The sequence below is a fragment of the Agelaius tricolor genome, unplaced genomic scaffold, assembly GCF_023055355.1.
Source record: "Agelaius tricolor isolate 1412-34295 unplaced genomic scaffold, bAgeTri1.0.p SCAF_7, whole genome shotgun sequence".
In the NCBI taxonomy this organism is placed as follows: domain Eukaryota; kingdom Metazoa; phylum Chordata; class Aves; order Passeriformes; family Icteridae; genus Agelaius; species Agelaius tricolor.
In genome coordinates, this window is record NW_027269267.1 from 32,423,441 (window position 1) to 32,437,123 (window position 13,683).

Here is a 13,683-nt window from a genome sequence, read left to right on the forward strand (position 1 = left end):
GTTTGATACTATTCTCACTGTCATCTTTTTGCATGAATCTAGCTTTTGTGCAGAGACTTACAGGGCCTGTTAATAACTTGCTGGTGGATGATGGCCCAGCAACTGTATATAAGTTTAAGTCAGCTTTCCCACAGGAACAGCCAAGTTCATGTACTTTTCATGCCTTGAACCTGTTTCTAGTGTACTTCTGTTTTAGAAATGCATCTTTTTCCTGCTCTGAGAGCTTATCTGTTTTGACAATGAGGATAAATAAAGTCTGCTTGTCATCCTGATTTGTATGTCCATAATGAAATAAATGTTCCTGCTAGCCTTTCAACTGGGAGGATAATCTGATAAAAAGGTGTTAGTGTCATCTCAGACATCTCAAATTACATGCCTGCTCAGCCTCTTAAAAGCATTAATTAAAAATAGATTTCCAGGAAATTAAAGAGTAAGGTGCTTTGCAGTTAGTAATATCAAAAAGAAAGAATATTCTACATGAGAAGACTTCAGAAAGTACATAAATGTATATAAAAAGCTTGAAAATATTAATCTTAATTAATATAATCTTATTGTTGTCGAAGCTTTAGATATAATTCTGTAGTTGTGTGTGTGAAAAACATCTCTTTAAAATTAGAGAAATGTTTGTGTCTTTTGTGTACTGGTTGAAACTCATTTTGTATTACAGATTCCATGCTTTTGCTGAGAAGAATAACTGTAGAGATACTACTGGACCTGCACTAAAATATGAAGAGGATGGAAAAAGATTAATTGCCCTGAACTCTGGAAAAGTGAAAGGGAGAAGGCCACTAGGTAGACAATATAAACCCCAAGATTACACTGATATTATCAGCAACATGTCAGAAGAGAGATGTAGTTTAGGAACTTCATGAATGTAAAATCAGAGGAAACCTGTAGGTGTGGGTGGGGTGAGGACAGGACTGCTCTGGAAATGGAAATTCTCTGTGTGGGAAGGAGAGGGCAAGGAAAAGAAAAAAATGAAGAGAGTAGAAGATGTGCATGTGAGAATGAAAGAAAAGTGAAAAAAAGGGAGAAGATCATTTATTTAAGAATATGAGGAATGGTACTTGTGTACTTATAGCAGTGACCTTGTGGAAATGTATGGAGAAATGGTTAAAAGGAAGAGGAATGGTGTGGCAGACCATATGATACAACAGCCAACATCAACATAGGCCAATTTCATTGGTAATATAAGGGGATTAAAGCAACATGAGGCTTACTTGCTTGTCCCAAGAATTTGTCACAAAGACAAAAAGCACAGTAAAGTGACCATAGAGAAGGCAATGCAAAGTGGTGGTGGGAGGATTGATAGAAAAAATACCAGGAGGAAATAACCAAAATAAACAGTTTCACTGGTGGGTGGAGCTGGGCAGAAAGCTCAATGTGTTGCGTATTAGTCACAGTGCTACTTCCTCTGGGTGTTCAGTGGGGGACTGGACTGTGGTTTCAGCCAGGGTGGGAGGAGAGGGGCTTGTGATATGGAGTGAGGCTTTGTGTGTCAAATCTGACGTCTTTCTCAGCAGGAGTTAAAAAAAAAATATTTCTTTTAGGCATCAGGAATCATAAGATATCTTTAGTCTAGTGGCTCAACACACCTACCCCCTTCTCTCCCTTTGTGCTGGGGGCATTAGTGTTGCCCCAAAGGTAGAACAATGTTATCCTCTTCTCACTGTTAGGGAATGTATGGCATAAGGTGGATTTGGTGTCTCACGTAAGGCTGTTTGTCAGTCTTGGACTGAGTGGCCCATATTTGGGTTGTAATCAAGCTTCTTGCATACTAATCTATCCTTCACTAGGATCATGATTATAACAGCACAAGAGAAAGAACCATTGTGGGGGCCAGAAATAAAGAAGTGAGGTATCACCTGCTTTTTTGAGTCATGAAAGGACACTCATGGCTCACCCATGCAGAGTTTAGAAACCAACAGCAGACTCTGCTTCAAAACAGTGTCGTTTCATACTAATGCAGAGCAGTATAATGATTGCCTTCAGTCTGCTGTGAGTGCTTTCTTGCTGTACCACATTTGGGGGTGTGCATGGGGGGAGCTGCCTCCCTCTTCCCCTGGGGCAGTCAGCCTGTTTCAATAGATGAGCCTAGAGCTCCTGTATGACTGAAATTACTTCCTCACCACTGTTTCTAAAGCTGAAGGCTGAATAGCTTTAATCGCTCAAAAGGGCAGTAATCCCCTTGAAGTGCATTGTCAGTTGTGTCTTATTGCTATTATGGAGTAGAATTTACACATTAAAAAGGAACACAATTAGCTTTCTGCATTTACTGGGTATTACAAGCACAGCCGTGACATCACTGGCAGCCAATTGGAGTGTTTCAGTCATATGCAGAATCTTAAGTCCTTTCAGAAAAGAAAACACATTGAAGACATTATTCTGGTCTGTGTCTGATTTCTCTTGTTTCAGAGACTCCTTCAAGGGCGTAGTAATAAGGCAATAAAAATAAAAGTGTTGATTACTCACTAATGGGCTCTGAAACTGGTTCTTGGATATGTGGCATAAACTACGCAAGGAAATAAATAGAGAATGAACCAGAGATTTAATCCTCCAAATGTGGTGTTTCTAAAAACTAAAAGGAGGCACAGGAGTATTTTGATTATGCTCCTTTTTGCACCACAAATGCAACAGCTGGAGGGTGAAACTCATAACCATGTTATATGGACTGGAAAAGCTGTTTCAGCGACATCTGATAGTTTTGGGGTATCCACTGAATATCAGCATTTTGCAAATATTGGATATCTTTATGTTGATTCCTTTTCATCTGCTTAACAAAACAAGTCAGAACTATTTAAAATTTTAGATAAGAGCTCAATTCTCCCCTCTTTTGTATCTTGAGTAGACATTTAGAAAGCAAGTGTGATAAACTAACAATTTTTTGACACTCATTTTGAGTGGATGCTCAAGATCAAAACAGGTGTAACTCATTAAAGAATTAGGGTCCTTTTGCTGGCAGCCTCAGATTTACTTCTGGCAGAGAAATGCTTTTACATAAGGCCTTATTTCACCAATGTGATTATATCTCCTCATCCAGCACTAATTTTCCTGTTATCACTTCTGCCTACATTCTTTGTGCAGTTTATTCATCTGTAAAAAGCTGTAGAATTAAGCAATCTTGTTATGTAGTTAAAATTATAAGTGGAAAGGAGGTGACATTTAAGTTGGAAGTCGAAGACAAGGAAGGCAAGGAATGGTGGAAGCTGTGAAGAAAAGATGTCTTTCTGAAAAAGGGCACATTTGTGTCATCTGCTTGGAGTAACAGGGTGATAAGTGCTACATAGTGCTTGAAAAGCAACAGTGCTTTGAACTAGATCCTAAAATGAATAGAGGGTCCTTGGTGGCTGACACAGAAACAGTAAATTTCTGCCTAGTGGTTTCTGTGTGGTGGAATAGATGAGCTGGCAAGCGTAGAGGAAATGCAAATGGACTGAAATCAGGATTTTACTGATGTGGTAAATCCAAAGTGTCTGACCTCCTTGTGAACAATATAAGGCTCTGTTCTTAGGTGTGCTTGATTTTTCATATGTGGGGAAATATGATAGGGAATATTTCAGGTTATTGTGTGTAAAAAAGGAAAGCGTAAGAGCGTCATTCTCCTGTATGACATTGAAGTCAATGAACTCTGCGCTGTTTATGTACAACTGACATGGGAAAGATTGAGCCCTCCCTTTGGAGAGCCAGAATAATGACTGCTTTTCCTAGAAGTTGTAGCAAAGATCATTGCCTCTGCTTTTTTCTTGCATGTGCTTTGTCTAGTTTTAGCAGCCTAACCTTGGCCTGGCAAATCTCTTTGCTAATGTGTAGAGAATGATGCAGATAGTTGTTCTGTGATACCACATGGGATACAAAGTTCATTTGCTTTGTCCATTTGCCCAGTGGAAAAGGGGCAGGTTGGGCTGCAGTGAGTTTCAGTGCTGTTTGACCTGGCAGGTATGCAGGTAAAAGCTGTGGACTACCCTCTTACACTTCTTTGTGCCGTCATTCATCCCCCTCTAAGTGGAGATTTTAAAAATCAATGCTTAAGGGTATATTGCTGTGTTCTGCTGCCACGTGGAGGCTGAGAAAGGGACTGGCAGTGAAGAAAATCATTTTCCCCATCTTCCCTTACCAGCAAATTCATTTTCAGATAGATCTTATTTCATTATATTTGAATTTACTTGCTTCCATGGTTTAAGTCAAATATTCAGACAAGTAAGAAATGCTTCTGTGTTCCATGATTTGCTTTTGTATTGGTATTTGCTTCCTGTTTCAAAGATATTGTAGGCATTTTGGATATTTTGTAGGTTTTTTGGGGTTTTTTTTGGTTTTCTTTTTTTTTTTCAAAGCAGGATTATTTCATTAGCAGTATGGAAATCAGATGGGTTACAGTGACTTGTAAAACCGGGTGAGTTTGTTTGTGGGGAGGTACATGTGGAAAAGCTGCTTCTTTTGAGATTGTCTGCCAGTTCAATATCTGGGAAATGGAAATGAGGGCAGTTATGAGTTTCCGTGTACATGTGCGAGTGTGGTTGTGTTTTTGCTTAGGTCTAACATCTTGCTTCTCAGTTCGTGGGAGTCAGCAAAATGCTTCTGCCCCTTGCCACAGGCTCTCCCCACAACCTTCCTCATCCTCTTCCTCTTTCCTAGACCCTCCCTTCTGCAGAGCAGAAACGCCTTTACCTGCAGGCAGGGCACTCCTGGAACATTGCCCAGGGTGAGGTGCTCTGCAGGGTCAGGATGGCTTTGGGGAGAGCCAAGGGAAGCTGACTGCACTTGGCCCAGGCTGGACATGTGCAGCAGGGTGTTCAGGCCAGTCCCCTTGTGTGTGGCAGGTGGCCACCCTCCTGCCATTGCAGTGGGGTGGGTTTTGAATCAGAACTGAGGGGTCCTCAGAGGTCTAGCTCTTACACTGCCACCCAGAGCAGCTGGGAAGGTGCTTCATGGCAGGGGGAACCAGGAAGGCCCTTTCTCTCCCTGGATAAAGTAATTTTTTAAGACAAGATTATTCCCGGGACATGAGTGCCTGAATGTGTATAAGAGACAGTGGCTTGGAGTAATTGTGAACTGCACCCTCCAGAGGGGTGAATTTCTTTGATTGGTGGTCCCCAAAAAATGGCACATCTGAGGTGTGAGCAGAGGGAATTTAAAGAAAGTGAGGTGCATTCTTTCTTGGTCATTTAACAGAAATGTGCTTTGAGGGATGGGCCACAGCTGAGAGCCACATCCAGAAGATGCTATGCATGTAGGTTTTGATTTTGGGGGTTCCATTTTGAAAGACACAGGCCACTCCTTAGCTCTAGAGGAAAAGAGGCTGAGGCAGAGGTGCAGTTGAGCTTCTTGTGTAGAGAGAGAAAGCTGCTATGGATATCACTGCTTGCAAGCTTCTATCCCAGTTGAATCCTGGAAAAATGCTGTTGGAAGAAATGTTTTAAGCAGCTGGAATTTTACAATGTGCAGTTCTTGGTGCCTGCATTTGTCCTGTGTAGCAAGTGACATCAAGCACACTTACTTTGAAAGGCATGCTGTGCTACAAGCATAAATGAGGAAAAAATATCTTCTCATGTAATACCAATTCAATTCACCTATCTTAATGGGGACAGTAACAATAATGCTATAAAACTGATGAGTCCATATCATTAACTTAAGAGGAAATGAAGCAACACAATGATATAATTGTTATTGATTTAGAGGTAGTTAAGTTTCTTTAAATATTTCTTTAAATATTTTCAAATTATTAAAAATATTTTAAAATGTTAACATATTAATAAAATTAAATCTGGGTGACAGTAATTGACAGCTTGTGGAGGATATCCAGATTTATTTGGAGACAGCACCACTGGAATGGCATTCTTAACAGCCCTAAAGTTACAACTATGTTCATGTGTGGTGTGAATGCATGTGTTTGCATTTCTGGGGAGAGATTACATATAAAATAAAAGTAGAATTCTTTCTGAAATATTTGAAGGGAATATTTTTCTTAAGTTTAACAGGTAATGATTTAAGACTGAGGGGTTTTTTTATTCCCTTTTGTGTTTTATGTTGTAGAATGATCTGCCTTACTGAAGCTTTTTGTGATTTAGGAAATGTTGATCTTTGTTCTAATGGCTGCAACAGATGTTTTGAAATGCAGGAAGGTCCCAGGAGATGGCAGTGTACAATAGCACAATTCAAAATATTTGTTGGAAACGGAAAGCATTTCACAATTAAAATCGAGTTATTATTTGTATAATTTTATTATTTTTAGTATTAGTATTGGTATTATTTCTTTCAGGAAGTTTATCAAAGAACTGGCAGCCTGCTTTAGTAGATAAATTTTCATGTGTTATCTTTCATACAGTGAACCATCACTGAATATTAGCTGAACCACTGGATGATATAGATATAGTTTGCCTCGTTCAGCATTTTTATGTGCATTCATTAATAGGTTGTGATCTGCAATAGTTTGTAACCTGTATTTGTGGTTAGGATAGCTGATGATTCAGCTTCTTTTAGATTTTTACTGTAACACTGCACATGGTTTCTCTGCATTGTCCACTATTGCAGTTTAGACTCTGAGAGTAACGTAATTTAACACATTTTTAATAGCTATCCTACTGCTTAGGTATACAAGGTGTCTCAATTTTAGTAATTTATTTTATGAAATAAATAAGTCTTTTATTATTTTCATCAAGAAGGACATATCTGTTGAAATTGAGAAAACCTTGTCTCAATTCCAGCTTTGGATCTTTCTAACTCTTTTTGAAAATATAGCTTGGCAGTAAATTTTTTTTTTGGTAATGTTTGTTTATGAGTGTTGAAGATTGTTGGGAGGAAAATAAATTTATCTTTAGCAAAATTTCATTAGATAGTCATCAGGGAAAGAAGATTTAAATAAAATTAATTATGTACTTTAGGATATGGAAAGAGTCAAATTTGTCTTCTCTTTAAAATGTCAAAACTGGGTTTACTCTTTCGAGCCAAGTTTTGCAGTAAAGTCCAGGGGGCAAGAAGTGAATTTCATTGTGGATTTTCCTTATTATTTTCCAAGAGTGTTAAAATGTATTTGCTTCCACTGTGGGAACAATCTGTGGCCAACTTTGGAGGTTTGCTCCAATATATTAAACACCTCTCATATCCTGGAGCCAGGTTTGAGCCCTTTTTTTGAAGTCTGTCAGGGAACAGCATTTGTCATTGCAATGGAGCCTCAAGAAAACAAGGTTATACAGCAAGTTCTGGGTATACCAATGACTTTGTTGTGATTGAGGAGTTACAAAAAGCTGAAATTGAATAAAAATGTGAAGTTCTATTTATTATTTCTCTTGCAGTAGCTGGTGTCTGTGAAGATGTGTTTTTGATCTGGAAGGAGCTGGAGGAAGCCAGGAGTACAGTGAGACAAGTTCAGGAAATGTTATCAGAATCTGACCAGTCTGCTTCTCAAGATGGTATCATTTATGTTTCTTTCATAAGAAATACAGCTACCATTGTATTAACGATCAACATCTTTTGTCAACAGTTTTGATTGCACATCAGTTTGGGGATGATTTTCTCCAAAATGTCTGTATGCTGGGTATAGCACCTATGTGTCTATATAGCACTGTAATAGTTATCTAAACTTAGGATTGCTTAAAACTTTCCAGTACAAATCTCTGTTTACTATGGTTTAAGCTTGCTAAAGTTTAGCAGCTCAGGCTGAAACACGCCATGTTTAGTTTACCAGTGACTAGGTTTAGAAGTTACCTGGATTTTAGGATATGGAAATTATTTGGGGGGTTTTTTGTGATCTCTTCCTGTCTGCCTGAACCAGTAAATCTTCCATTTTTTCTACACAGTGCTGGTGAAATACCTTATCCCTCTCCTATCACAGTCTTCTTGGGATAGCCTCCAACCTGGTAGCTAGTTCATTCCACATAAAGGGAAGAGCAGAGGGGTTGCGTTTTTGTCAAGGGCAGAGATCTGAAAACGATTCAGAATAAGCACTCTGACAACTCCTGTCTTAAGAAACATAGAGGAACACCTACATTTGTTCATCCAACCCATAGTTTCTGCCATTATGTCTGCCCTAGAACATGACTCATTTGTTGTTCTGTGCCTACTGATTGGATTGAGCCCTGTTGGAGACAGAAGTGTAGCTGGTTTCTGAAGTTCTGTTCTGGAAGGCTTTAACAAGGGACAGTGAGAAGCTACTCAGTCCTGCAAAAATGGAGATGCTCTATGTAAAGCATATGGAAGAAAGAAAACAACAGTTTTCTTTTCAAAACTGTGTGAGCACATTTGTGACACTTGTTCTAAGGACCACAAGCAATCATAAAGCAAAGTTTTCCACATGAACAGGCTCTGATTGTGCGCCTGCCCTGATGTTGGCTGATCTCTGTGTGTGTAAGGACAGTAGATGCCTCCATATTTACAGGCTCAGGATCTCTCTAGTGTGGTCACTGTAGCTGCATCTAAACTGAGTAGACATTTATACCACCTTGTCTACCAAAATTAAAATGTAACAAAATAAATTCACCCTGCTATGGGACCCACTGCCTTGTCATTTGGTCTAGGAGTGGTTTACTGGGATAGTGATGAGTCAATGGAGAATCCTGAATCCTATTATTTTATTTGTGTTATCTGTATACTGTACTGGTGTCCAGAGTTGTGCAGGTCCCTACCTTAAGATAGTCCTTAGAAAATGTGTGAAACAATATGATGTTGTAGTTTGCCTTTTACTTTAAATAGCCATCTCTAAACAAATTAATGTTATGATCATGACTGTATTTTCAATTATATCTTCTGTTGTTTCATTTTCTCAAATGAATCTCCTTGAAGTTAGACATCTTATTCAGGATTACTTTCTGGCATTTTGTAATTCAGCTACTAAGAAAATTTGTTTTGTATGTTGATCCTCTCACTATTTATTGTCTTTGCTTCCTGTCTTCTGGTGGTTTTTTTTTTTTCCAATTACAAAGAAATTTGTTGCAGTGAGTTTTCCGATAAGAAAAAACCCTACAGCCAAAGTACAGACTATTAAAAATCACTCAGAAATATCTGTTCACTCCAATGCTGTCAGAGCAAGTAGAACAAGTTTGAAAATTTTGATTCCAGTATCAGTCTGTTTTTGAAAATAGCTTATCCAAAATGAACCATCTTATATAGGAGATTTTGTTTATTTATTTTCTTTATTAGCAGGCAAAGGTGATCATCCATTATCAAAACATATAACTGATGAATATTTGACTTCTGAGAAGTGGTTGCAGAAGTATGGCTTGAAAGCTCAGAAGCTCACACTGTATGATGCACTTGCTGATAGTGTTTTTCACCATGTAGATGGGCCTGTTGGCATAAACACTAAACCAGAGGATGAATGTTCACAAACTGATGCTGTGAGTATTGTTCATTTTCCCTCATGTCCTATGAGTTGTTTTTTTTTTTCTTTTAAAGCTTGAAAACTTGGTTGATGGATAAATTGATAATATAGTGTATGGCATCGTTATTTTGTATTTTTTGTTAAAATCAGATTATTAATTATTGAGACAGAATAACGATGTCTCAAAGAGCTTTTTGAGAATGACTGCTTTAAGGACTTCTTGCTGGTTCACATACATTCTGAAAGGAAGAATCAGGACTGGCTTAAGAAATGGCTTGGTTTTCTTTGTATTTCTCTGGGGTGGGACAAAGATTTCTTGTTATCTTTAGAGGGTGTGTTAGTCTCAGGTGCTGCAGTGTCCTCTAGTTCCTTAAGAAAATTTGGATTAATCTGTCTTCTATTTGTTTTTCTCAAGCTTTACTATTGACTGTTTGGTAGGCTTCTGTTTTTTGCTAGCTGCAAGAATAAAACCACTTTCTATTGAATCTTTTTAGGAGCAAATTCTGTGAAGACCATATCCCATGGTTTATTTCTACTCCTGTTCATGTGCAACAAGCATGTATCTTTGAAGTTTGCTCCCCAAATATTAAAGGCACTGCAAAATAATATGTTTTATTTTCCACATGAAATGTGTTTTTCTTTTCTGTAGGAGACAAAGAGGAAGATAATTCATGCAAGATACTGTGACAAGTTTGTACATACCCTCTGGAAAGATGGATCTGTAGTTCATGTATATGTTACTACAGAAAAGTATAGGCAGTATGAAGAGAAAATGAGGACAGCTCTCAGACAAGTGGAAGGAAGGTTTGTGTTCTTACACATAAAATCAGTTTGATCATTTTACATGAGTGTTGAAAAGTTTGACATTAACTGTCATAACAAATTGAAGTGGTTGGTAAACTGACAGCGGCAGTACTAAGCCAGAAGTCTATTTTAAATCAGAATCTTGTGTGTTGGGTTTTTTAGTAGCCATAGAAGAAAACTGATGAAGATTTTGAACTTTTGGTCTCCTGAAACACAGGTGTGAAAGTCAGTCTGCACATTTTTTGAATTACTGCTGAAAGTGCCAAAAAGTATTGGGACTATAAGGTGGCAGACAACTTCAAGAATCATCAATAAAACTTAGTAAACATTCATCTTGTGTACCCAGGATGCCTTGTGACACCAAGAAGCACAGCTTGGCTTGTGCCTGTACTGATGGTGGTTATCTGCCCTTTTGTAATTTTATGTTGAAGACAAGTTTGAACAGTCTAGATCAGAGTCAGTAATGCATATGATCACAAGTTCACGGCTCAAACTAGCTGTGTAATTTACATTTCTTCAGCCATATGGACACTTAGGTTTTGTATGACATCTACAAAATAATAGGTAGTCTAAGGAAAACCTATTGTAGAACAGAAAAAAAATAAATTTTGCCTTCTGGTTTGTATATTAGGACAAGATGCCTCATTGAAAAAAGAAGGATGTGAACCTTTATATTATTGGTGAATTTTTCATTTTATTTCTCCTTCCCTGCCAAAAATATAACAATCTGATTACATTTAGCAAGGTCAAACAGAGTTGTGTTATTCCTTCTAGTTTACCTTCATCTTACTGTATTTAGGATAACATTTACATACTGTCAAAGGAAAATTTGAGATAAGCAGTTGTGGTGAGTGTGAATTTTTGAAATCCAAATCAAGATTGCTGTTTTGAATGTTTCATCTGAATGTTAAAAAGTCTTGGTAGACCTCACCAAACACTTTGGATGAAATAACTAATGACAAAATATATATCAGTAGCTAATGTAGCAGTATCCTTATATTTCCATGTTAGAACTTTTCTGAAACCTGTGGAGATGAATATTTTTCCCAGGGCCATGATGTTCCATGTGTTTAAATGTCTCTGTTTCAGTGTAGATAAATATTTTATGACTCTCAAGGGAAATCAGATTTGGACTTGCTGCATCCATTACTGAGGAAATGTTCTCGTGCAGAGCAGTATGTATGCATGTATTTAACTGGCTGGTACATCCCAGTCCTGTTTAAAATGTAAATCAAACTCTGTATTTAAGGCTCAAGGTCCACAAGCCATTGAAGCATCTGTGTTATATTAAGGGTCTTTGAAGTGCTTAAGTTCCTTGGAGAAGAGATTCTCAAGTGGTTTCCTGAGAAGGGAGCCACAGTAATATAGGCTTAAATGATTTACTGAGATGAGTCTGGAAAACAGATACAGGGACCATGGTTATACCTATACCACTTGTTACATGTTGCTTCCACGTTGGATTTCCCAGCCCAAATTACCTGATAACTGACTTTAGAAAGGTGCTGTATTCTTTTCTATTGAAATAAAAAACTAATAAAAAACTAAAAATGCCTTGTGATGTAGGGACAGGGGACTGATTCATCAACAGCTTCTGATAGTGACTACTAACAGATCCTTTGGGAAAGAGAATAAGAAGTATGGCAGTGACAAAAAGATCCTACCTTTCAGATTCTGATACACAGAGCTCCAAGGATGTTACAGAACAGGTTTTGATTTTTTTTTCGTCCCCCAGGATTAAGTGGCTTCAACAAGGAAGCAGAGGGCTTTTTGGGAATGTGTTTGAAGATGATATCTGTATTCTTATTGATACATCACAGTCTATGAAAAACAAGCTGCCACTAGTGAAGGAAAAAATATTTCAGCTAATGCAGGTATGATAAAGGGATGACTCTGAAGGCTGAGGAACATTTTAGAGTAAACTGATCTCTTCTGGATAGTTGTTACTCTATTTTTTCCTTATTTTAAAAAAAATTTTGAAAACAGCAGCTTTATAAAAATATTTAGATTTTTCTTCATGTGCTCATTTTTTAGTTATTTCCCCTCATTTATACAACTATTTGAAAAAAGCAAGGGAAAATATTAAAAATTAAAATTGTTTAAGTCATTCCTTCCCTTAAGCCACCTCACTTCTAAAGAAAATAAAAACAAGCAAACTAAAAAACAAACAACAACAACAACAACAAAAGCCAAACCAAAAACAAGCTATGCAATTAAACCCCTTTTGGCGTTTTCATTTTCACTTTTAAGCAGTGTCATTCAATTCCATTGGCTTGTTGTGATTTGTAATGAGCGTTCTAGATTCACTTTCATGCGTCTACAATAGAGGGTGTAGAATGTTTTGGACTTCCTTGCATTTTACAGTGACTCAGAACTTTGCACAGGGACTGGCAAAGTGCAGGAGTACCTCAAAAGCTATGAGTACTGGGAGACACACCTAAGAAAGGATTGTCTTGTCTAAAATGATGTCACCTAAGCTTAATTAATATTTCAGAGACATGATTAATTTTAAATTTCTTTAGTCCTAAGAGAAGTAACTGAGATGAAAATCCAGTCTGGCATTGATAGCAATCATTGGTAGGACTAAAAAAATTGAAACTATGACAGAGAGGTTTTTGAACTAAGTGCTCAAGTCATAGGATATAGTATTTTGTGGTCCTCTAAGCAGATCAGCACTAGAAATATATTAGATACTGTGCCATAAGGTTTCCGAGGAAGCTGCACAAAAATTATGATGAAAGGGAAGCAAAGAATTCAGGCTCTGAAAGTTTGTACTTGCTTGCACAAATCTTCCCTAACTTATAACTTCTGTCCAAAAGTAGCTTCAGCAAAGTCTTGATTTTCTCCTGCTGTCCTAGTTCTCCTTGCCAGTGCTCTTTATATGATTCTTGTTCTCCTCCTCTAAATGATATCTTACTTTCTGATTTCAATTTCCTCTGGGAAGCAGTGATAATCTCTTTCTTACACCACTGATCATATCCGGTTTCATCTCTCTCCTTCATGCCCTCCTACACATTTGCTGTTTAAATTGTTAGAGAAATATGAGTATATGGAGACTTACTTTGGGAATTTCAAGCAATCTTAATAGTTGCAAGCAATAAATGTCTCTGGCTTTTTATGTCTCTCTGGACACCATATCTTTTAATATTATTACAATAATCATATTAAAATATAAACATATTTTTAACATAATTTATATAATAATAATAAAATAGAAACACATTTTAATATGTTATGATTTATTGCAATAATATCATTACTTGTATAATAATTAAAATAATTGCTATTACTCAGTATTTCAGGATACAAGTATTCTTTCTTTTAACAGTAGGTAAAATTCAGATGCTGTCTCTTGCAGGAGCAACTGAGACACAAGAAGAGATTTAACTTTGTGAAATTTAGTGCCCAAGCAGTGGCATGGCAAGAGAAACTTGTTGAAGTGAATGAGAAAAATTTGCAAGATGCTTGGCTTTGGATAAAAGGGCTTGAGGTAATATGGCAGCTAACTATTACAAAGAGTGTTTGTTTAAAGTTGTGTATGTTTCTCCACTTTCTGTATGGCTGGGGTG

General features: G+C 37.4%; 1 protein-coding gene across 5 annotated transcripts in view; it reads left to right on the plus strand.

Moving 5' to 3' along the window:
* The window catches only part of VWA3B (von Willebrand factor A domain containing 3B), a 76,971-nt gene that overhangs the window by 18,207 nt on the left and 45,081 nt on the right, over positions 1-13,683 (plus strand). For all 5 annotated transcript variants that reach the window (XM_071430871.1, XM_071430869.1, XM_071430868.1 and 2 more), the window contains 6 exons: positions 668-792; positions 7,290-7,406; positions 9,133-9,329; positions 9,963-10,117; positions 11,850-11,988; positions 13,473-13,604. In XM_071430871.1, the coding sequence (XP_071286972.1) occupies positions 668-792; positions 7,290-7,406; positions 9,133-9,329; positions 9,963-10,117; positions 11,850-11,988; positions 13,473-13,604 (865 nt within the window). The remainder of the gene's footprint in view (positions 1-667; positions 793-7,289; positions 7,407-9,132; positions 9,330-9,962; positions 10,118-11,849; positions 11,989-13,472; positions 13,605-13,683) is intronic.